This window comes from Lontra canadensis, unplaced genomic scaffold (assembly GCF_010015895.1).
Source record: "Lontra canadensis isolate GAN:19392208 unplaced genomic scaffold, GSC_riverotter_1.0 scaffold3, whole genome shotgun sequence".
NCBI classification, from domain to species: Eukaryota; Metazoa; Chordata; class Mammalia; order Carnivora; family Mustelidae; genus Lontra; species Lontra canadensis.
The window spans coordinates 43259651-43285489 of NW_022630997.1; the positions used below are offsets into that span (position 1 = coordinate 43259651).

At 37.2% G+C, this 25839-nt stretch overlaps 1 protein-coding gene across 4 annotated transcripts in view; it reads left to right on the forward strand.

The window, feature by feature from the left end:
- MICU1 (mitochondrial calcium uptake 1) overlaps positions 1–25839 on the forward strand; it is a 235625-nt gene that overhangs the window by 124024 nt on the left and 85762 nt on the right. For 2 of the 4 annotated variants that reach the window (XM_032840752.1, XM_032840772.1), the window contains 2 exons: positions 3852–3857; positions 5360–5474. In XM_032840752.1, the coding sequence (XP_032696643.1) occupies positions 3852–3857; positions 5360–5474 (121 nt within the window). The remainder of the gene's footprint in view (positions 1–3851; positions 3858–5359; positions 5475–25839) is intronic. The other 2 variants (XM_032840762.1, XM_032840783.1) reach the window with 1 other exon arrangement.

The following is a 25839-nucleotide window of genomic DNA, read 5'->3' on the forward strand; positions in this document are numbered from 1 at the left end:
CGCATTACAATTAAACTGTCAAAAACTAAGACAGAATCATGAAAGTAAGTGTTGCTAGTAGTCTTACCCTATTTTAAAAAATGCTAATGAGAGGGACGGTGGGTGGCTCAGCGAGTAAAGTGTATGCCTTCGACTCAGGTCATGATCTTGGGTCATGGGATCAAGTCCTGCATTGTGTTCCTTGTTCAGCAGGGAGCCTGCTTCTCCATTTGCCTACTCTGCCTGCTGCTCCCCCACTTGCATTCTCTTTCTCTCTCTCAGACAAATAAATAAAAATTTTTTAAAAGTTGGGGGGGAGTCCTTAAGGCTGAAATGAAAGGACACTAGGTGGTGACATGAAGTTATATGAACAAATAAATGACACCAGTAAACGTAACAACACTGGTAAATAAAAGCCAGTGTGATTGTATTTTGGGTTTCTAACTACTTTTTTCTCCCTGTGTGATTTAAAAGACAAATGCATAAAATAATTATAAATCTGTGTTAAGGGGAACACTGTATAAAGATGTAATTTATGAAAACATTTAATGAGAGCCCTAGAGGAGTAGAGTTTGTTTTAATATTATTGACGCTAAGTTGGTATTAACTCAAACTAGATTGTTACAAATTTAAGATGTTAATTATGATCTACAGAGTAGCCTACTGAGAAAATAGCTGTTTGGTTCCATTTATATGAAATATCTAGGTGACTCCATAGAGACAGGAAGTAAATTAGGGGCTAGAAGAAGCAGGGAGGAGTGTGACTATTGAGTGGGGAAGGAGTTTTCAAATGGGGTGATGAAAAAGTTCTGGAATTAGATAGTGGTGATGGTTATTTAACATTGTGACTGTACCTACTACCATTGAGTTGTACACTTTAAAAAATTTTATGTACAGGAGCGCCTGGGTGTTTCACTTGTTAAGCAGCATGCCTCAGGTCATGATCCTGAGTAGGATCAAGGTCGTGTCCCACATCAGGCTCCCTGCTCAGCAGGGAGTCTGCTTTTCCCTCTAACACTCCCCCATCTCATGCTCAATCTCTCTCCTTCTCTCTCATTCTCTCTCTCTCAAATAAATAAAATCCTTTAAAAAATAATGAAAATAAAGTAAAATAAAAAATTTTATGTACATTTTACCATAATTTTTTAAAAATTATACAAACAGAAAGAGTATGGTATTGGCATAAAATAGACATAAGTATCAATGGAATGAGATTGAGAGCCCAGAAATAAACCCACGTATTTATAGTCAATTGATACTCAACAAGGTGTGAAGACCATTCTGTGGTCAAAGAATAGTTTCTTCCACAAACAGTGTGTGGTCAACTGTATATTCACATGCGAAAGAATGAATTTGGATCCCTACTTCACATTATATACAAAAATTAACTCAAAATGGGTCAATAACCTAAATGTAAAAGCTAAAACTCCCAAAGTGTTAGAAGAAACCTAGTAGTAAACCTTCATAACGTTGGATTTGGTGGTGGAGTCTTAGATATGACATCAAAAGCACAAGCAAATTGAACTTCATCAGTATTTAAACCTTTCGTGCGTTAAAGCACATTATTGAGGTAGTAGAAAGACAATGTACAGAACGGAGAAAACATCTGCAAATCATACCTGATACAGATTTTATATACAGAATATATGAAGAACTAAAAAAAAAAAAGCATATATAAAGAACTTTTACAACTCAATAACAAAAGGACAAATAATCCAATTCAAAAAATAGGGAAAGGATTTGAATAGACATTTCTCCAAAGGAGGTATATGAATGGCCAATAAACATATGAAACGTACACAACACAGCATTGTTAGGCACTAGGGAAATGTAAATCAAACCACAATGAAATACAACTTCACACTCACTAGAATGGCTACTGTTTTTTGTTTTTTGTTTTTTGTTTTTTAAGATTTTTACTTATTAGCATGAGCAGGGGGAGAGGGCAGAGGGAGAGGAAGAAGCAGATGCCCCGCTGAGCAGGGAGCCCATCACAGGGCTGATCCCAGAACCCTGAGATCATGACCTGGGTTGAAGGCAGCCACTTATCAGACTGAGTCACCCAGGAGCCCCGGCTATAATTTTTTTTTTTAAATAGGAAGATAAGTGTTGATGACTGTGTAGAGAAATTTAAACTTCTATACATTGGTAGTAGTAATGTAAAATGTTGTAGCTGCTTTGTGAAACGCTTTGGCCATTCCTCAAAAACTTCAACATAAGAGTTTTGATGTGACCCAGCAGTTCCACTCCTAAGCACATACCCAAAAGAATTGAAAGCAGATAGTCAAACAAATACTTGAACATGAGTGTTCACAGTAGCACTGTTCTCAATAGCCGAAAGCTCAAAACAACACAGATATCTTTTAATGGATGAATGGATAAACAAATCGTTACGTATTCAATGCAATATTATTTGGTGATTAAAAGGAAGTATTAATTGATTCTTCAACATGGATGAACCTAGAAAACATGTTATGTGAAAGAAGCAAAACCCAAAGACCCACATATTTATATTGTCTGGTTAAAATGGTGAATTGATGTTACATAAATTTTCCAACAATCAAAAGTGATAATAAAGTTCCATAGGAAAAAATAAAGAAGGGCAAAAAAAGCTGTTTTGGATTACAGAGGTTGAAGAGACAGGACAAGTAATTAGGATTGTGGATTGCATCTTGGGCTAGGGTAAATAGTTATAAAAGAAATTATTGGAATAGTTAACTAAATTTAAAAGAATGGATGAGATAATAGTATGTATCAGTATTAAATATCCTGGTTTTATTAAATTTGTACTCTGATGTGTAAGAGAATGTCTTTGTTCATAAGAAGTATATAGTGAAGTATTTAAATATAAAGGGATGTGTGTATTGAACTTTCAGAGGTATAAAAGAATGTTTATATAAAATGATAAAGCAACTAAGGTAATTTAAACTATTGGTGAATGTAGGTAAAATGTATAATGAGGGAAAAAAGTATAATTTCTTATATTGATCTTTCCACTTTTCTGAGTTTGAAATTATATCAAAATTAAAAGTTGGCAACAGAATTAGATTTCTTTTTGTCATCTTTGGAACAGCAGCATAGTCCAGATGATTGTTAGAAAAAAATACTGCTAGATATCCTCCTTTGTCTTAGTTGCCTCTTTAAAAGACTTTTTTGTGTTTCTCAACTTCTGGATCCCAGTATTTATTCTATTGGCTTATAGCAATCTCTCTGTACGATCATTACATAATTAATGTAAAGTACTCAGCTTTTATACATATTTATTGTTCTAGCTAGTAATGTTATGCCTTTGGAGCCTGTTCTCATTTTATGTATTTTTTCTTATTCACATACTTTATTTTTATGGTATCTTGGGTCATGTAAATATGTAACCGTTTGTCTCCCTTTTTTGAGAAATTAAAATGTTAAGTTCCCAGTGAAAGGCTTTGCTGCTCTAGTTCTCTTCCAGTAGCTTTTTTTTTTTTTTTTTTTTTGGTCTGAAATTTCTGTTCAGTCTCTTGGTAGAATATCAAGTGTGATATGAGATCTAACCTTAATTTGAACACATTGGACTATGTGTTCATTTTTGTCAGTTCAAAGAAATCTCTCAGTGCTGTCAAGCAGGACCATGCTTTCTGTCCACCACAGATGAGTCAGAGAAGTCCTTTCCTACCTAGAACGTGCCATCAGAACCTCACTGCTTTGTTAGCATTCAGCTATGGACTTTTTAACCTGTTTATAAGGTTATTGTTTCATATGAATAAGCGAATACCCAATAGAGCCTATTTTGGAAAGGTTTATTAAGAAGACCGTGCTGATTCATTTGGTCCTTGAATTTTCAATTGGTTAACGAGTTTTCTTTCTTTTGTGGTGTATGATGGGATCTTCACTAGACAGAGGTAACCTATTGGATAGTTGTGTACCTGGATGCTGGTGTGGTGGTGCTTGTTGATTTAGTTTTCATGACACTCCTCCTGAGGTTGTGCTTGCAATGCTGCTGCTTAATTTTGTGCTTGCATGACATTATTACTTTGATTGCTCTTTGTTGTTTTGGGTTCTTAAAACCTCCTAATTCTATTTTTGGTACCCAGAACAATTCTTTGACTATCTTTAGTTGGTCCAGAATTTATGGAAATTAGTTCCAAGTCTAACTCTTTGGTGGATCCTTTTCAGTTTTTAAAAATATCTTCAGTGTCACCACTCAGTTTATCATTTGGCTAGAAATTCAGAAAACAGAGTGGCTTTGCTTAAACATGCAGGAGGAGACCACTTGCCAGACACACCATTACTAAGGCTAAGAATGAACTCTGTGAGTTTTATAGATTAAATAAAATTAATATATACTTAGAATAAAATCTAAGTTTTAGGAGAGTTTCATCAAATAGCTAAAACTTAGGCTCCTCCAGCAAGGTGTCAATAATACAACTAAATTAAATCATGCCTAAATCTTAGCATGCATGTCTGATTTGCCGTTATCTTTCAGAGGTGCTCTTTGCTCTGCAAACTGTCCTACATTCCAAACCTAAGATTCTTGGGGTCAAAAGGTAAAAATTAAAATTAGTATTTCAGAAATTAGTTTTATGAGCATTTGTGTGGTCCTTGAAAATAGTTGCTTACTTACCCATTTATGATCCCAAGTAGTATAGTTTTTCTTGGGCAGTTAGCTGACTTTGGGCAAATTGTACTGATATCATTTTGTTTTGTTTTGGTTTTCCTACTTTATATGCCTCTACAGAAAAAAGGTGGATTGTTTTTATTTTAAATTTTTAAGCTTTAATTTTAAATTCCGTATAGTTAACATACTGTGTTGTATTAGTTTCAGGTATAAAATATAGTCATTCAAGAATCCAGGTGGATTGTTTCTTTGTTTTGTTTTTTTTTTTTGTTTTTAAAGATTTTATTTATTTATTTGACAGAGATTACAAGTAGGCAGAGAGGCAGGCAGAGAGAGAGAGAGAGAGAGAGGAGGAAGCAGGCTCCCTGCTGAGCAGAGAGCCCGATGGAGGGCTCCATCCCAGGACCCTGGGATCATGACCTGAGCTGAAGGCAGAGGCTTTAACCCACTGAGCCACCCAGGCGCCCCTAGGTGGATTGTTTTTAAACCCTAGAAACAAAACCAGTCCCGGAATGAGCCAGTATATGTCAAATAGCAGGAGTTCATAAAATTGAAATTATTTTCTAGTGTTCATATTAAGTCAGTGTTGAAACAGACAAAATCATCTTTTGTCTTATAATTTTAATCATCTTGAAAACTGTAAAGGATCCATTAATTTGGAATGGCCATCAGAGAATTGCTTATGATAAATAGCATAAAACTGTTACATAAAAGTGGTGATTGATCTCTGCGTTCTCATTCTGCTATGTCTTCTTTTTCTCTCTTGGTGGGACCCATATATAATAGAAAATTGCCCAGGAACGAGAAAAATTTGCTGATGAAGGCAGTATATTTTACACACTTGGAGAATGTGGACTCATATCTTTTTCGGACTACATTTTCCTTACAACTGTTCTTTCCAGTAAGTATACTTTTTTCTTTTTATTCGTTTGTAGGGAGCTTACAGGACTATGAAAAAAGTTGATTGGAGGGGAAACAACATGTTTGTAGAGTTAATGAATTATAAGTTACATATAATTTCATTTGTTTGAATTCTGTGTAACTTGTATATAGAACCACCTGAGAAAAAGGAAAAAAAATAAAGTATCAAAGTAAAGGTAAGGGAAAAAAAAACCCTAAAAGTTAAATCTGCCTTTAAGTGATTGAAGCCCTGTTATCTGTGAAAATAGATTATACATTGCCTGGTGTTATATAGCCTTTATTAATGTTTCTACTTCCCCATTAAAACACATATTGATCTATCATTTCTCCACTGAAGAAGAAAATTGGCTCAGTTTTTCTAATTGGGTTGAATATTCACTTTTGAATCTTAGAGGATTACTCCTTAAAACACTAAATTCATATTTGACTCATTTAAAACACTGATGAATTGCTGATTTTTTTTAAACTAAACAATTTGTTTGATAAATACGCTACTCTATATGGTTTTTTTTTTCTAACCATTCAGAAAAACCAAAAAAAAGTATGTTTCTGGCTTTCTCTATATATTTTATTAAAATCTGTCTAACTTGGGGCACCTGGGTGGCCCAGTCAGTTAAATGTCTGCCTTCACCTCAGGTCATAATCACATGGTCCTGGGTTTCAAACCCCGCCTTGGCTTCCCTGCTCAGCCGGAAGCCTGCTTCTCCCTCTACCTGCTGCTCCCTCTGCTTGTGCACATGCTTAGTCTCTCTCTCTATGTCAAATAAATAAATAAAATCTTAAAAATTAAAAAAGAAAATTTACCTAAATTGAACCAAAGAGATCTGATTCATATGTTTGAAAGAGGTGATTCTGAAATCTTTTTCAGGTGTCACTTATCAAACAAAAATAACTGCCTCTTCCTCCCTTCTCTAGGCTAGTCATCTGTAAAGATAAAACTTTAAGGTAGTTTGTAATAAATGACATACACAATAGATAGTTCCTGCCATAGCTCTTCTGACTATTCTTACCCTTCTTCCCTCCACTGACAGAAAAATGAAGAAATATAGGCCAATATGCCTTACCACAGCTGTCTTTGGGATACCAAAGTGTCTGAATAAATTCATGTGGTGGACCAGTGCTCTAACAATGTAGCTATGTATCGATTTGTTACGAAGATCCAGAATAGTGAGCGGAAAAAAAAGAACACTTATGATCTGAAGTTGAGTATTGTTAAATCTAGTTGTTATTTTGGTAGGGCATGGTTTTCCACAGTAGACTTCAGTTCAGATCTTGGCCCACCACTTCTTAGCTTTGTGATTAGGGGCAAGTTAGTGAACTTGTTCATCTGCTTTGTTTGCAAAGTGAAGGTGGCAATAATATCAAATGCAAATTACTTATTTGAGGATTATAATATCATGGATATGAAGTACCTAGTTCAGTGCCCAGTATTTAGTAAGTTTACAGTTTGCCTGGGTTTTTATTTTTATTTTTTTTATATTTATTTATCTATTTGACAGAGATCACAAGTAGGCAGAGAGGGGGGAAAGCAAGCTCCTCACTGAGCAGAGAGCCAGATGCGGGGCTTAGTCCCAGGACGCTTAGATCATGACCTGAGCCGAAGGCACAGGCTTAATCCACTGAGCCACCCAGGTGCCCTTGCCTGGGTTTTTATTCTTGATATCCTATCACAGAATGCCATTTCATTCCTGATTTTGAAAGATCCATAAATCTTGTCATTAAAAAAAAAAACACAGCAGAATTGATAGGAGTTTTTAAGCCTTTTTTGTGACTGTGAATAGAATTTGCATTCAATATGCATGATATGTCAGAAAATACTTTAAATGAAGAGACCAGCTTAGAGAACTGTACTGATAATACTGTGTGCAATGGCAGTAGTCCCTGTAAATGTCTGTTGAGCTGAAATGAGATTTTAATTTATAGCTACTACTCAGTCCTCTTACCTTCGTATCTTTCAAAGCGTCAGAAGGACCACAGAGCCAAACCTTCAGATTACCAAGCACACTGTGTAACTCCTTTAATTCAGCTGTTTAAGGCAGGTAAAATTGCACTGACCTGTAAATTCTGGGAACCACTCCAAGTACCTCTACTGGTCTAGGCACCTTTGCTTTTTGGTGGTCAGCTGCTAGCTTAAATATAGTGGGTGATTTACAAAAAGTACTTAATATTACAATGTCACATACAGTTGACCCTTGAACAACTCTGGGGTCAAGGGTGCTGATACTCTCCCCAACCCTCACAGTTGAAAATCTATAAAAAACTTTTAATTCCCCCAATTCTCGATTTATAATTACTGCTGCTAAAAATAAAAACAAGAAAGCTGCTCTTCTGGGGTGCTTGACTGGCTCAGTCAGGGAAGCAAGCAGCTGTTGATCTCGAGGTCATGAGTTTGGGCCACACATTGGGCATAGTACTTTAAAAGAAAAAAAAAGAGTGGGCAATGATGTAAAATAAAGCTAGATACCCTTATTAAAGAAAAGAAGAAAGAGAAGGGAGGAAGGGAGAAAAGAAAGAAGCTTTTCTTTAAAAAGCATATTAGGGATGCCTGGGTGGCTCGGTTGGGTGGCTGCCTTCGGCTCGGGTCATGGTCCCGGTGTCCTGGGATTGAGTCCCACATCGGGCTCCTTGCTTGGCAGGGAGCCTGCTTCTCCCACTGCCTCTGCCTGCCACTCTGTCTACCTGTGCTCGCTCTCGCTCCTCTCTCTCTGACAAATAAATAAATAAAATTTTTTTTTAAAAAGCATATTATATAAATAAATATTTAAAAAGCATGTTATTGTAATTTGACCTATTAAATAGAGTCAGTTCTTCTTATTTAAACTTTTTTAGAAGTTTGATTTTTAGCTAAACAAGAATATCTTGGACACCCACCAAGAGTAACAACCAATTTGGCAGAAATATTGTGTACTTTTAATCACCAGTGGCATAATTTCTCACTCTAATCTGTATGTGCTTTGGATAATGGGGGCCCTCTTTGGCCAACTGAAATTTTTTAAACACTTTTAAAAGTTTTAAACACTGTCACACACACACACACACACACACACACACACACACATACATATATACCTCGTAAACCCCTTTCCTACTTTATTTTTTTCTCCTTGGCACTTAGCATTTAACGTTCTATAGAGTTGATTTCTTTTTCTTATTTATGTATGATTACCTAGAATGTAAACTGCATGACAGTGATCACAGGTTTATAATGATATTCACTACAAATTTGCAATGGTATTCGCTATAGATGTATCTATTCCACATAAAGCATTGAGGCAAAGTAACAAAGCAAGACTATAACATTTTTTAAAAATTTTCTCCAAAAGGAAGTTTAGCAAGTGTAAGACGCATCTTTGCTGTTTATACCCTAACTTGAAAACAATTCTTGTAGTTATTGTCTTTAGTCTGCGTCAAGTACCACTGGAATGAAGGAAATGTGTTTCTCAATTAATCAATTTCCACATAAGCTTGGCTTCTTATAATTCAGAATTTATGTATTGATATCCTCCCTTTATTCCTAATTCACACATTCTGTTGCTTTATCACATATCTGTGTGATCAGGTTTGATGGATTAACTTGAAGAATCCTCTACATGAGCCTTAGCGTCTGCATTAAAAAGAATATTAAGTATTTAGTAAAAAACTACTTAGCAATAAAATCTAGATTCATTCTGGGCAAGATAAAGAGATTGTTAATAATTACTATTATTAAATAATTTCCAAAAAGCCTCTGATCCTTAAAATAGGTTAATAAGAATTGAATGAGAATACAGAAGTATGATTATTAATGGCTTAATTATCTGCACTAACCAACTGCAACATTAGCTGATGGTCTTAAATCTAATTTTTTAATTTGTTTAATGAATTAATTTTTTATTTTTTTCAACATATACTAATACTATTTGTTTCAGGGGTACGGATTTGTGATTCATCAGTCTTACACAATTTGCAGTGTTCTCCATAGCACATACCTACCCAATGTCCCATCACCCAGCCACCTCATCCAACCCCCCACCACTCCAGCAACCCTCAGTTTATTTCCTGAGATTAAGAGTCTCTTACGGTTTGTCTCCCTCTCTGGTTTCATCTTGTTTCATTGTTTTCCCCTCTTTCCCTATGATCCTCTCCCTTGTTTCTCAATTTCCACATATCAATGAGATCATATAATAATTGTCTTTCTCTGATTGACTTATTTCACTTAGCATTATATATATATATATTTTTTTTAAAAACCCCAGCTATTTAGAAATACGATATATATATATATATATATAGTTCCATCCACATTGTTGCAAATCGCAAGATTTCATTATTTCATGGCTGCATAATATTCCATATTTTGTGTGTGTGTGTGTGTGTGTGTGTGTGTGTGTGTGTGTGTATAACCACATCTTTATCCATTCATCTCTTGGTGGCCTTCTAGGCTCTTTCTATAGTTGGACTATTATGGACATTGCTGCTATAAACATCGGGGTCAAATCACTACATTTGTATCTTTGGGGTAAATACCCAGTAGTGCAATTGCTGAGTTGTATGGTAGCTCTACTTTCAAATTTTTGAGGAACCTCCATACTGTTTTCCAGAGTGGCTGTACTAGCTTGCATTCCCATCAACAATGTAAGAGGGTTCCTCTTTCTCCACATCCTCACCAACATCTGTTGTTTCCTGACTTGTTAATTTTAGCCATTCTGACTGGTGTGAGGTGGTATCCCATCGATGTTTTTATTTGTATTTCCTCGATGCCAAGTGATATTGAGGACTTTTTCATGTGTACAGTTGTGCTTTCATTTTCATTTGTTTCCATTAATTTTTTAAATTCTTTTATTTCCTGGTTGACCCATTCATTCTTTAGTGGGATGCTCTTTGGCTTCCATGTATTTGAGTTCTTTCCAACTTCCCTCTTGTGATTGAGCTCTGGTTTCAAAGCACTGTGGTCCAAAAATATACAGGGAATGATCCCAGTCTTTTGGTACCAGTTGAGACCTGATTTGTGACCCAGGATGTGATCTATTCTGGAGAATGTTCCATGTGCACTAGAGAAGAATGTGTATTCTGTTGCTTTGGGATGGAATGTTCTGAATATATCTGTGAAGTCCCTCTGGTCCAGTGTGTCATTTAAAGCCCTTATTTCCTTGTTGATCTTTTTTTAGATGATCTTTCCATTTCACTAAGGAGGGTGTTAAAGTCCCCTACAATTATTGTATTATTGTCGATGTGTTTCTTTGATTTTTTTGTTAATGGGCTTATATAATTGGCTGCTCCCATGTTATTGGCATAAATATTTACAATTGTTATATCTTGTTGGACAGACTTTTAAGTATAATATAGTGTCCTTCCTCATTTCTTATTATAGTCTTTAGTTTAAAATCTAATTTTTCTAATATGAGGATTGCCACTCCAGCTTTCTTTTGATGTCCATTGGCATGGTAAATGGTTTTCCACCCCCTCACTTTGAATCTGGAGGTGTCTTTGGGTCTAAAATGAGTCCTTTACGGACGGTATATTGGTGGGTCTCTTGTTTTCTTATCCCATCTGATACCCCATGTCTTTTGCTTGGGCATTTAGCCCATTTACATTCAGGGTAACTATTAAAAGATATGCATTTAGTGCCATTGTATTACCTGTAAGGTGACTGTTACTGTACATTGTCTCTGTTCCTTTCTGGTTTTTGTTACTTTTAGGCTCTCTCTTTGCTTAGAGGACCCCTTTCAATATTTCTTGTATGGCTGGTTTGAGGATCACAAATTCTTTTAGTTTTTGTTTTTCCTGGAAGATTTTTATCTCTCCTATTTTCAGTGACAGCCTAGCTGGATATAGTATTATTGGCTGCGTACTTTTCTTATTTAATACCCTGAATATATCATGCCAGTTCTTTCTGGCCTGCTAAGTCTCTGTGGATAGGTCTTCTGTGAATCTAATGTTTCTACTGTTGTAGGTTACAGACCTCTTGTACCGACATGCTTTCAGGATTTTATTTGTCTCTAAGATTTGTAAGTTTTACTATTAGATGTTGGGGTGTTCACCTACTTTTTAATTGATTTTGAGGGGGATTCTCTGTGCCCCCTGGATTTTTATGCCTGTTTCCTTCCTCAAATTAGGGAAGTTCTCTGCTATAATTTGCTCCAGTATACCTTTTGTCCCTCTCTTTCTTCTGGGATCCCAATTACTCCTAAATGTTATTCTAATATTGTTTGGTCTTATATCATTACTTATCTGTCGAATTCTCCCCTTTGTGATCCAATAGTTGTATCCAGTAGTTGTTTTCCCTCTTTTTCTCAGATTATTTTTCATCATTTGGTCTTCTATATCACTAATTCTTGCTTTTGGCTCATTTATCCTAGCAGTTAGAGCCTCCATTTTTTATTGCAACTCATTAATAGCCTTCTTGATTTCGACTTGCTAGATTTTATTTCTCCAGAAAGGAATTTTCTAGTATTTTCAGTGTTTTTTTCAAGTCCAGCTAGTATCTTTATAATTGTCATTCTGAACTTTAGTTCTGACATCTTACTAATGTCTATTAATAAGGTCCCTGGAAGTTGGACTGTCTCTTGTTCTTTTTTTTTGAGGTGAGTTTTTCCTTATTGTCATTTTGTCCAGAGAAGATAGATGAATGAGAGAACAAAGTGCTTAAAGGGTAACAACAACCCCAGAAAATATACACTAAGCAAATCAGAAGAGACCTGAAACCACAGGGAAAAGAAAGGGGGGGGGAAAGAATATGATCAGGTTGGTGAATAGAACAGAGCTAGATTTGGGGTGTATTTTGGTCTGTTAGGAGAAACTGCCTCAGGACGCCTGGGTGGCTCAGTCAGTTGAGCGGCTGCCTTTGGCTCGGGTTATGATCCCGGTGTCTTGGGATCGAGTCCCACATTAGGCTCCTTGCTCCACGGGGAGCCTGCTTCTGCCTCTGTCTCTGCCTGCCACTCTGCCTGCTTGTGCTCTCTCTTTTACTCAAATAGATAAAATCTTTAAAAAAAAAAAGAAAGAAACTGACTCCCAAAATTCTAAGGAATGTATATGTGTGTGTATATATGTGTATATACACACACATATACACACAAAAAATATACACATATATGTATGTTTTTACATATATATATCTTACATATACACACACACACACACACACACACACAAAATAAGGGTAAATACAATGAAGGGATGGAATATGACAGTAAAATGAAATTTTAAAAAGATTTTTAAAAAGGAATTGATAAGATGTTGGTTGAAAAGGAAAGAAAAAATTGTTTAAATACAGAAAAAAATTAAAGATAATAAAAAATGATTAACTTAGAAAGATTACAAACTTATGGGGGAAAAAAGCCATGAATTCTATGTACTGTATTTCCCTAGTGCTAGAATTTTGCTGTTCTCATTGATCGCTAAACTTGGCCTTGGCCGGATGTTCTTGCAGATCTTCTAGGGGAGGGGCCTGCTGCAGTGATTCTCAAGTGACTTTTCCCCAGGCGGAATTGCACCCCCCCTTACAAGGGTCCAGGCTAAGTAACCTGCTCAGGTTTGCTCTCGGTAGCTTTTGTTCCCTGAAAGCTTTCCATACAGCTTTGGAGGATGAGAATGAAAATGGCAACCTCCCAATCTCCAGTCCTGGAGGAGCAAGAGCTTGGGGCCCCACTCCTCAGTGCGCCCTCAGAGAAAAGCAGTCAATCCTTCCTGTCTCCCTGGTCTCGGGCAGTGCTCCATGCTCCCCAGCCTGTGACCAGACGTTTCTATCTTTGGTGCACGGCCCTGTTTGGAGTATCCAAACCCAGCAGATTCCTGCAGTGCATTTCTGTGCTGCTCCTCTCAGGGGAGAGAGGGGAGTCTCCCCAGATCTGCCACTTGTAGGGTTCCTGCTTGATGAGTAGTGGCCCAACTGTGCCGCAGATTACAGTTTATGGTATCCCTGAACTGAGAGCTCACTCCTCGGCTCAGTCTTCGCAGCCAGCTTCCCCCCTCCGATACCTGGGAGCTCGTCACACTCAGGTACCCCTGGTCTTTCTGTGACCCTGAGGGTCCTGAGACCATACTGTCCCAGCAAGGGTTCCACCCCCTACTTAGCCATTGAAGTGACATCCTTCAGCAGAGCAGACTTATAAAAGTTCTGATTTTGTGTTCGCTGCTCTGTCATTTGCCAGTAGCCGGCTGATGGAGGCTCTGTCCTCCCAAATAACTCCTCTGATTCACTTTTCCACATGTCCTACCTTCCAGAAAAAAATGGTAGCTTTTCTGTTCATAGAATCGCTGCTATTCTTTGATCTGTTGAGTTCGTAAGTGTTCAGAATGGTTTGATAACTAATCTATCTGAATTCCTGAGACGAGACAAAATTTAGGTCTCCTACTCCTTTGCCATCTTGCTCCTCTCTTGGTCTTAAATCTTATAATAGAAGTCAGAGGTTTTTCTCATAACTAGATGCAGAGAAAGGTCATCGGATTTTTCTAGAATGCTACACAGCATTTATTGATTTGGATCATTCTTGCTAATGCTAAGATTCATTCGGTAATGATGGTATAACTTAGGATCTGGATCTTGGCCACTGACAATTATGAATATATTTGATAATATATTTGATATATGAATATATTTATAAAAAATATAAATATATTTTTGTGCTCTTTGTCTCCATATGTGTTCTAACTGAAGTTATTGGCATGGTGGGCTTGTGACATGAAAACAATTCTAGATAGCTTAAGTAAGTAGTAATAAAACAATTATAAACGTTGATTATTAAGCATTTTTCTTACTAGTTACTATTAATCTTTAAGAAGCCACCAGAAAAATCAAAAGCCAAACATGCTACAGAATGTTCAGTACCTAAGAACAGACCTAATGAAAGTCAGGCATAATTCAGTGTATTCTGATTTTGATTCCCTCTTCAGATTTTGAGCAATCAGTAGAGAAGTTGAATTCATTTTCACTATAGCAGGATTTGATACCCTGACAAGGAAACCACATTCTCATTGTGACAGTTATTTCTCACAAATGTTTTGAGAAATTACAACAGCATTCAAGTGAAAGTTTGTATTTAATTTCTCTTGCTATTCTAAACTCAGGAGCCGATCACAAAATGTATATGACCTGGAGGTAGTGGTGCTGATTAGTGCCATTCCATCTAATGAAAATGTTACAGAAGTTAGAGATGAAAATGTTTTTCAGCCTAAGTGATCTGTTGAAAAATTCAAGCAAGACAACATACTGAGACCTATCAACAGATATAAGGCAGCTACAAATCTTTTTTATTGGGACATCAGAGTTGGGGAAGTTACAGAAAAAATTTGGTTTAGCTATTAATCTGGGTAAGTTTCTTATGTCTAGGATTATCTGCCATTGCTAAATTGACATTATGAGGAGTAAGACAAAGGAGATGAAAGGCTGACCTTATTCCATTGTATTTCTCTGCCTATAAGAGATGCTTAGAATTTTAGAAATATTTATTTGCATGTTCTACAGCCAAAATTATCTCATGGTATTGATTACCAGTAACTACTTGCTCTGCCATTACCTGATCTTAAGGTTAATTTGTTGATTTTATAATAATGCAGCTTTTTCAAAACAATAAAATAATGCTTTTAAATGTATCAAATATTTATAACGCTAAATTCATTTTCAGCCAGTTGTATCTGAGAACACTATGCCATTTCAGTAACCCTGCTGTTAGAGAAAGTTGAAACATTTTCATCTTTGTATCAACAACCACATAAGAATTTTAGCTCAGATGAGCAAGAAATGAGTGGTATTTGTGTTTAACTCTCTTAGATCTACATATGACCGAGAAGATTAAAATGTTTTCTTTATCCGCAAAAGGAAGTTAATATTTTGGAAACAATTGCTTAAGATTTCTTCTGCAGGTTCACAAGGCTAGAGGAGAACAGAGACTAAAAATAAACAAATTATGGGTTATAACAAAAATAAGACTGAAATGTAGTTTTACTGTATCTTGAGGATTTCATAATTTTATACTTTAAGAAAACTAGTTGTTTGCCTTTTCGTACTTATGTTTTATTTGTATTGATCCATTTTCATTTTTTGAAAATTCTAATAAAATTCTAATATTAACTTAAAATGTTAGAGAAATCTGGTTAAGGGCGCATGATGTCTGTAGCTCTTCTATTTCAGGAAAAATAATCAAGCTAGGGCTGTGTTCTAAAGAAGAGGGTATGAGTGAGATAGTTAGCAGTGTTTTCTGTATGCTTAGTGGACTGATGCTGCCACCACAGTTATGTCTGCACACACTTTGTCCACTCGTGAATGGCTTATGTTGGCTTTGTGCTGCTTTTCCAGGGAGTCAGTTCTCTCTGATATCTGAGATTCAGGAAGGGACTCCAGAAGACAAAAGAGAGGTGGTCTATCCTGGTTCTACATCTCTGCCTTAGGCGCTTGGAAACGGAAGCCTAATTGGCTGCATTTATCAATGGGCTAAAGTTCATGGAACAAGAAAAATAAAACTTCAAAATAGACTAAATTCTCTGCTTTCAAGAAAGTGCCCACACCTATAAAATTATTTCTTTTTCTCCCTTCATTCTTAGATCAAAACTACCTTTCTCTTAGCATACCTCAATTAGGATTTTGTGTTTTTTAAAACAAACATTAGAATTTAAAAAAAAATTTTTTTTACATTGAATTGTGACTCATTATGGCTTCAGAGATATTTGCAGGAAAATGTTTATTATTCAAAAGAATCTCTAATTAGTGAAAATTTAGACAATGGATATGGTATCAATAAATAATATCTTGAAATAGGAACTGTATCATGTGGTTTTGTATCCCCAAAATACCTAACACTATATCCTACTAATACTGTTCATTCTAAGAATATGTGTGTGAAAGGATGTTTGGGATGTGGCTACTCTGAGTCCCTTTAAGTAGAAAGGAGACCCAGCCCCCTACCCATCTCCATAACCTTTATTACAGTGTGAAATGGATCTCAGTTTACCTTTCTTTTTTCCCTAGAACAAATTATAGAAAGTTTTCCAAATTTCAGCCTCTCCTAATTCTTCTATCCTGTCTTCCTCAAGCTCCATCCTGTCCTGTTTTTGTTCTGTTGATAGTTGGGATGGATGTATAAGAATTCAGTTCTTAATAATTGATGATATTTAAAGATCTTTGTTTATGCCTCCTGAGCCCCACTTTTTCACATTGTTCGTCTCTTAGAAGTTGGACTGGAATCAAATATATCTGTCTACCTATATAGTTGACCTTTCCTTAAAACCTCAACTTAATGGTATTTGGTATGCTTAGGCTTCATTCTGTGTTGTTTACTTGTTCCTATAACAATTTTACAAAGTGCTTATTTGTTGTGCTGGGGAATTTGAGGGTGCACAAGGGAAATCAAGGCAACAATAGTGGTTGTCATGGAATGGTTTCCTTAATAACTACTCTTTTTTTTTTTTTTTAAGATTTTATGTGTTTCTTTGACATAGAACGCAGAAGAGTACAAGCAGGGGGAAGGGCAGAAGGAGAGGGAGAAGCAGGTTGCCCACTGAGTAGGAAACCGGACACAGGTCTCCATTACAGGACCCTGGGATCATGACCTGAACCAAAGGCAGATGCTTAACCAACTGAGCCACCCAATCACACTGCTCCTTCTGAAGAGGTGTTCAGCACAGTATCTGGCACATAATAAGTACTCCATGTATATTTGTTGGCTAAATAAGTATCTAAGAATTTTTCTGAAGAGTTAATTTAGTATACAGTACCAGTGTATACTAGTAGTCCTGCCTAGTATTTAAAACTGTTTTAAAATAATAGCTATTCTCCATATATATATGTGTGTGTGTGTATATATATATATATATACACACACACACATATATATATACATGATAAAATCTAGAAAATTAGAATAGCTAAATTTTTCTATTTGGACACTAAACTGAAAAAACAAGTAACTTTTGGGTGAATGCCAAACCTAGTCACATGTAAAGAGGGTCCTTCAAATTAGCATGAATTAAGTATCAAACATCCAGTTTCTTTATTAAAGCAGTTAATCCTAAGCATCTATGCAGTAAGTTGTATCTTGGCATAAGCTGTCACTGTGGCTATGATTGAGCATATGGAGTGGACAAAAACCACATAGAATGAAATAAAAGTCAAGCAAGATAATTTTTTTAAAGATTTTATTTTGGGGGACCTGGGTGGCTCAGTGGGCTAAGCCTCTGCCTTCAGCTCAGGTCATGATCTCGGGGTCCTGGGATCAAGTCTTACATCAGGCTCTCTGCTCAGCAGGGAGACTGCTTCCCCCTCTCTCTCTCTGCCTGCCTCTCTGCCTACTTGTAATCTCTCTCTGTCCAATAAATGAATAAAAATCTTTTTTAAAAATTTTTAAAAAATAATAAAAAGATTTTATTTATAAGTAATCTCTATACCCATCGTGGGACTTGAATTTACAACCCCAGGATTAGGAGTCTCATGCTTTACTGACTGAGCCAGCCAGGCACCCCTGTAGTTGTTTATTCTGTAAGATCTTTCAAGACAGGATTGGGAATCTGTCTCATAGCATATGTAATTTGGGCATAAAAATAGTAACATGCATTTGAAGAAAATATATTCCTAAAGTAGAGCATGACCTTAATCAAGAGTAAAGCACTGGCATGCCTTTCAGTATCTTGGTCCCAGGAACGCTTGGAGAATCCAAGCTTTTTGACATCTCTGGCATTGAATACTCTCCTGTAACACAGCTGTCAAGCAACAGTGTAAGGAAGAGCAATTTAAATGAAAGACTCTTTCTGGCAGCTCTCAGAAGGTCATCCAGTAACTGAGGCTGAGATGCAGCTTGAAGACAGGTTAATATACTATGAACTGGAAACATAGCTATTTCTTCTCTTCAGATAGGAAGTTATAAATCTTTTTTTGAGAATCAGGGCTGAAAAGTATTTTCTAGAAAAATGTAAATGGAATAATTAGAAGGAATAAGTCTATACAGGTGAAGCCTTGCTGAAGGAATTCAGATAGTTTTCACAACCTTATGAATTTTTCAAATCCAGGTACTTGACATGTAGTGTTTCATATTCTTTAAAAAAAAAAAAAACAAAAAACAAAAAAACCCTTGCCAACTGACATTAAATAACTAAATTACACTGAGAGGCAATAAAGAATAAAGAGTTCTCTTTATAGCCATTGTAGAGTCTATATGTCATGATGGTAAAGCTCATGTAGTTTCTTTCATTTTTAGGATTTCCAAATAAAAGCAAGACTAAGTAAATGTGAATTTTAAGTCTGTTCCAATATACATTACATTTCTAAATGTTTTTTCATCATGGTCAGAATTTACTGGGCACCTGGGTGGCTCAGTCAGTTAAGTGTCCGACTCGTGATCTCAGCTCAGGTCTTGATCTCAGTGTCATGAGATCGAGCTCCATGTTTGAAAAAAAATTTTTTTTACTAGAGTAAAAATATGGATCTTCTAATCAGATCCTTTCAGTAAGTGTTGCTAGGAAAAGCAGCCTAACTCCTGCCCCCTACACCCTGTAGTCATAATATCCTGGCTATCCTGTGACTGACTCTAGACCAGGAAATCAGAGATACTGTGGGTTTGTCTGGGAGCTATACAAAGAGTAGGCACCATGGCTGTCCCTTGCATCCTGGGCAGCTTTATCCCCCATCTGCCCTACAGTTAAACTAGCTTAGACTTGGGCTTAGTCCTCAAAACTGCATGAGATGAATCAAATTTTTCCTAACCTGAGATCACTCTCAAAGGTGAAGTCTTTTAGACCTCTGAGAAACTGGGGTAAAGATGAGGGTTGATTACCTCTTTTAAAGGAGCAGTTGTTCCTCTTCTCATTGAACTACCAAGTTCATACTATACCCAAAACCATTTGCATCAGAATTAACTGCTGGAATGATACTTAAATTTAATTGACAATATGTAATATTGGTGAAAGCGTGAATTATTGACATACCTTTTTAGAATCTTTTTTTTTTTATTTTTTAATTTTTTTGTAAACATATAATGTGTTTTTATCCCCAGGGGTACAGGTCTGTGAATCACCAGGTTTACACATTTCATAGCACTCACCATAGCACACACCCTCCCCAATGTCCATAATCATCTTGACAGTGTTTTTCAAACACTTTCAAAAGGACTAATAAATAAATAAATAATATATAATAAATAAATAAAAGTGCTAAGCTTTAGCTTAACAATCTCATTTGTACAAGTTTAGGCTAATAAGATGATCACATGTATAATGATGTTGATGGTCAAAAAATATATTGGAAAGAACTCAAATATCAGATGGCTGAACAAATTACTATAAATTTGTGCAGTAATTTTCAGTACAGCACTTAACATTATGTATGTAACAGATTTATTAGCATGGAAAAACATTCGTAAGGTGTTGATAAGTCAAAATATACATATTGCATGAATCTATTTTGGGAAAAGAGAAAAGTGTGTATGTGTGTGTGTGTGTGTGTGTATTTAAAAAATAGTCTGAATATTTGTGTTTCTGATTTGTGGCAAATCCTGTCAGCTCTACCTTGAAATAGTCCAGAATCCCACTATTTTTCACTGTCCTCTCATGTCTTGGATTATGTTAGTACCTCCTGAATTGGTTATTCTTTTTTCACTCTTGCTTCTCTACAGTCCATTCTCAGTACAGAGGCCAGAATGATTTTGTTAATTCAACTTGTTTCAGCACCCAGAAGTAAAAATATTCAAAGGAGAGCATTGTTTTATCTTAGCACCATTTTTTTCTCACAGATGGGGGTCATCTGTCTTCTTGTTTTCTGCAGAATTCATCAGGAAATCTTTCCCCAGCCTTTTGTAGTAGTAACCCTGCTCAGAAATCTGTTTTGTGCATGGCTTTCTAGGCTTTCCAGTAGCGGAACATTATTAATTAGACACATAGGGCTTCCTTCTTGCGTAGGTTCTTTCCACAGATGGAAGGAAGCCCTTACATCTGTACCAGGACAAATGAGGTTTGTCTTCAGTGTCAAAAGGCTGGTCTTGGGATTCCTGGGTGGCTCAGTCAGTTAAACCACCGCCTTTGGCTCAGGTCATGATCCCAGGGTCCTGGGATCGAGTCCCAGCCTGCTTCTGTCTCCGCCTCTGCCTGCCCTTCTGCCTGCTCATGCATTTTCTCTCTCTCTCTCTCTCTCTCTCTCTCTCTCTGTGACAAATAAATAAAACCTTTTAAAATTTTTTAAAAAGAAAAAAAGGCTGGTCTTCAGTGTCAAAGGAGACTAAATTCTTTGCCTTCTAGGAAATTCTTCATCCAAAAAGTTACTTTCCCCCTTTGTTGTACAAAAGGAACACAAACACACATACTACTGGTACTTTGTAGTCTAAATGTAATCTAAAATCGTGAAGCAGGGGCACCTGGGTGGCTCAGTCGGTTAAGCATCAGCCTTCAGCTCAGGTCTGATCTTAGGGTCCTGGTATCGAGCCCCATGTTGGGGGTTCCCTGCTCAGCAGGGAACCTACTTCTGCTCTCTCCCACCATGTCCCCACCCTATGCTCTCTCTCCTCTCTGTCTCAAATAAATACAATCTTTAAAATAAAATAATGGAGCAGTTCATGGAGAGAAAGGCAGCAAAATTACCCAGTCCCTATCTTATCATTTAGCAGAAGAAAGTATGCTTAATTATTTCAGACACAGCTGGAACACATCATAGAAAGGACTCTAGGAAGATATTGCCCCCATAACTCTCTGTAATTATAGAGATGGGAGGCAGAGAACATCCAAGAAGCTATATAACAACAAGAGCATTCTGTTTGGCAAAGTGATCTTGTTAGAAAGAGGGAGCTTCCACTCCATGGGTGGTATCAGCATCTTCTTTAATTGAGCTAATTCATATCTACTAAGCCAGCTTTGTACTAAGCCACCAGAGGGATATCTATATTTGCCTCTCCTCATCCTGCATTCCAAAAGACAAATTTACCTTTCTCACAATGAATTTAGGTTTTAAAAAAATTAAATCTGGGGTGCCTGACTGGCTCAGTCAGAGGAGCATGTTATTCTTGATATTGGGTCATGGGTTCAAGCCCCACATTGGGTATAGAGATTACTGGGAAAGTAAATAAATTTAAAAAAAAATTAAATCCTCAGATTAAATGAATTCATTCTAAATCATAAATTACTATAAATTCCCATAATCTAGAAATATTTTCAAGAAGACGTTTGTAGGTCCATTAAGATTTTCTAAATGATTGGGTTCATACAGTGGGTATAGTAGTTATATAATAAGATCCATGAAAATAGGAATATGACCTTAATTTTAAATCCTAGAAACTTCTCTGAAGAAAATGGAGTTCCAGAAATGGTCCCACTTAGTGATGTCACAGAGACAAGGAAGCAGGAGAACCCGGCCTCCATCCCTCCCAATAAAGATCAACAATTAAATGGCTGTCCACAAACAGAAGCAGCCCTAGGAGAGCTCTGAAGTCTACTTGAAAAACTTCAACAGGGGTGCCTGGATGATACAGTTGGTTAAGCATACAACTCTTGGTTTTGGTTCAGGCTTTGATCTCAGGGTGGTGAGATCAAGCCCCACCTTGGGCTCTGTGCGGAGGGTGTAATCTGCTTCAGATTCTCTCTCTCTGTCCCTCTCCCTCTGGACCTCCCGCTCACGTGTGCTCTCTCTCTCTCAAATAAATCTTTTTTTTTTTTTTTCTTAAGGATTTTATTTGAGAGAGAGTAAGCAAGAGAGAGAGAGAGAAGGAGCTCGAGGAGAGGCAGAGGGAAAGGAAGAAGCCAACTCCCCGCTGAGCAGGGAGCCCAGCTTGGGGCTCCATCCCAAGATCCCGGGATCATGACCTGTCCCAGAGGCAGATGCTTAACTGACTGAGCCATCTAGGTGCTCCTAAGATAAATAAATCTTAAAAAAGAAAAGAAACTTCAACACAGTGGAACAAATAATTTGTGAATAACCACACAAAAAGGAAGGAAAAACAGTTACATTTGCCTGTGCCATCCCATCCCTCAAATCAGCATTGCTCAGTACCAAGAGGGAACTCAACCTCTAGGAAGATGTTTCAAATATGCCTCATAGTAACCACAAAATAAAAAGCTACAGTAGAGACCCACAAGATAAAGAGAAGGAAAGTAAAGTGTATGTGATGGAGTTTGAGATTGGTGGGTTGAGGTCCAGAGCTGATGACCAAGACAGAATTCTTGAGGCATCTTTGGTGCAAAGTGGTGGTTTGTTAGAGCACAGGGGCAGGACCCGTGGGCAGAAAGAGCTGCTGCTGCAGGGTTTTGAGGGGTGGCTGATTATATTCTATGGGGTTGGGAGAGGTAAGGTTTTGAGAAAGAACTTTGATATATGTTATATATGTTAAAGCTTTGACTCACAGGATATCAGAGGCCTTGCCATTGTCAAGTTAAGGTTGTTTATCCCTCAAGTAAGGCATTAACATCATTAACATAAGATAGTTGGGAACTTCCTGAAAGAAAGTTATACTCTGCCTACTTCAAGTATCTGTCAGTGGGCTGCAGGTTATAAGGACATTTAATTGTATTTACTTTACCTTCTGGAAGCAAGTTATTGATAGAAATGCTATATTCTTACAGATTGCTAAGATATTTATAAACTGAGGGAGACTCCTGTCTTGTAGGATTGTAATCTTTATAAGTTTAACTATTTGTTTTTCCTTTCCTTAGCTTTAGGGCAGCCAAGAGTGACTGAGGGATGTCACATATATCCCATGGGTGGGGCCCCCGGGATGGGGGTTTGCGTGTGTGTTATCTTCTGCTTTGTCTTCAGCTTGCCTTCTGTTCCCTCATCATACCCACTATAGAAAGTCATAAATTCACCAAGGAAGACAGCAAGAAAAAAAAAAAAAGATCAAAGGAACTACAGAAAATCTAGAAAACTGTAAGATAGCAACTCTAAGTCTTTACCAATCAATAATTACTTTAAATGAAGTGGATTAAATTCTTCAAACAAAGGGCAGAGAGTTGCTGAATTCGTAGAAAACAAGACCCAACTATATACTCCCTGCAACAGACTCCCTTTAGCTAAAGGAACACATAGGTTCAAAGTACTGGTATGCAGGAAGATTCTACACGAATGGAAACCCAGAAGGGAGCAGGAATAGCTATACTTGTATCAGACAAAGTAAACTTTAAGTCAAAAACAACTGAGATAAAGTCATCATATAATGATAAAGGGATTAATTCATCAATAACAATTTTAAATATACATGCATCCAGCATTGGAACAATTAAGTATATTAAGCAAATACTAACAGATCTGAAGGGGTGACAATACATTAATATTAGGGGACTTCAATATTCCACTTTCAACAGTCTTTTTATCTTTATAATTTTTTGATATATGTCTTATAAATAACATGGTTTGCTCCAATCTGAGAGCATTTGTCTTTTAGTAGAGGAATTTCATTCATTTAACTTTGTTGTGATTTTATTTGGTCTTCTTTCACCTCATGTTTCTAGGCTTTCTTGCTATTCTTTTCTTTTAAACTTTTGTTCTAGACATTACAGTTTTCATGGAGTTTTTATATGGCAGTTTGTATTTTAGAAGGCCTCTTTCTCCTTTTTCTTTCTTTTAGCAGTATTTTGGTTACCCCCTGAGGTATTTACATTTCAACAATGTGGTAAGATTTACTCTTCAAGGGACCTAGAAAGAAACTCTTAGGAACGTTAGTGTCTTTTGGATGGTTTTGGCAGTCCCAAGTAAAATGTCACCCTGTGATTGGAGGGAGTGCACTGAAAATAATTCTCTAGACTTGGGGTCAAATAGAGCCTCTCTAAGGGTTGGAAATGTAGGAGGGGGGTCATTTGGGTCACTGTGGTCATGGAAATGATAAACCCATTGGACCAGGCCAGTTTTGCAAGCAGGACATGGGCTTTATCTCAATGTTTTCTATTCACTGTGAGCCTTAGCCTTAGCCATGATCGCCATGATGGAAGGATGGGCACGGAGATCCAGGCAGCAAATAGGTGAGGAGAGGGAGGGCCCTGGTATGAGTATCAGTAGCTAGGGGACTTATCCTTCCCCTTTCCTTCCTCCTTCCCACTAGAGGCCTCAGTAACCCAGTGAGCTATTCATTCCACTGGTGGCAGGGATGCCTCCTGAGGTGTGTTTCTCACTTCTACCCTGTTCAGGGAAAAACTGATGGGTCTCAGGATCTGTAGCATCTTGGAGGAAACAGGCATATAGCCCAGATAGATCTTCAAGAAAGTAACGGATTTTAGGGTCATTAGAGATACTGTCCAGTTGACACATTTTGGCAGTTGTGACTAACAATCAAGAAAACAAATAAGAAAACCTGCAATAGCCAATTAGTTCCCTTCTTTGTGTCCTGCTACATAAAATATTAATGGTTTGAATTTCAGTTAAGGTATAGTTTAATTTCTTTTCAGTGTAACAGAATTCATTGTTTATGCACCACACCCAGTGCTCCATGCAATACGTGCCCTCCATAATATCCACCAGGCTCACCCAACCTCCCACCCCCCGCCCCTTCAAAACCCTCAGATTGTTTTTCAGAGTCCATAGTCTCTTATGGTTCATCTCCCCCTCCAATTTCCCTCAACTCCCTTCTCTTCTCCATCTCCCCATGTCCTTCTCGTTATTTCTTATGCTCCACAAATAAGTGAAACCATATGATAATTGACTGTCTCTGCTTGACTTATTAAGGTATAGTAGTTTTTTTATCTCAGTTTCTACTTCTTAATTTTTTTTCCTGTTACCTTAATCTTACGTGTTTTGTTTTGTTTTTAAAGATTTTATTTATTTGACAGAGAGTGAACACAAGCAGGGGGAGTGGGAGAGGGAGAAGCGGGCTTCCTGCTGAGCAGGGAGCCTGATCCGGGGCTTGATCCCAGGACCCTGGGGTCATGACCCCAGCTGAAGGCAGACATTTTACCCCTGAGACACCCAGGCGCCCCAATCTTATGTGTTTTTATCAGAAAATTTTGGATGACATCACTATGAGCCCTCTTCATAGGTGGCTGCTTCTTTTATCAGGGTGTCCCGAGAGATCTCTCCACAACTGAGGTCTGCCTCCACTCATGTGATATGTAGAGGGTCTTTGGGAAAAGTCCCGAGGCCTCTGGAGTGTGATACTAGAATCTTGGCATGTTGGTATACATGAAATGAATGACATCTGGAAAGCATCCGTGGGGTTTTGCATTTATCAAAGAGCTGATGTACCTTCTCAGGGTTCTTGGGAGACACTGGCTGGCACCAGATGTTTGGAACATTTATATTTATCCGTTAATTTTTTTAGCAACCTCACACCAGGAATTGGACTCATGATATCCCACTGGGTCAATGAATGAAGAGCAGCAGTAGTAAGTGAAGTAGTAATGCACAAAGACCATAGGCCTGTTTTGTTTTTCCTCTGTTGTATTCTTCCTCTGGTTGTGCCACTGGTTTCCAT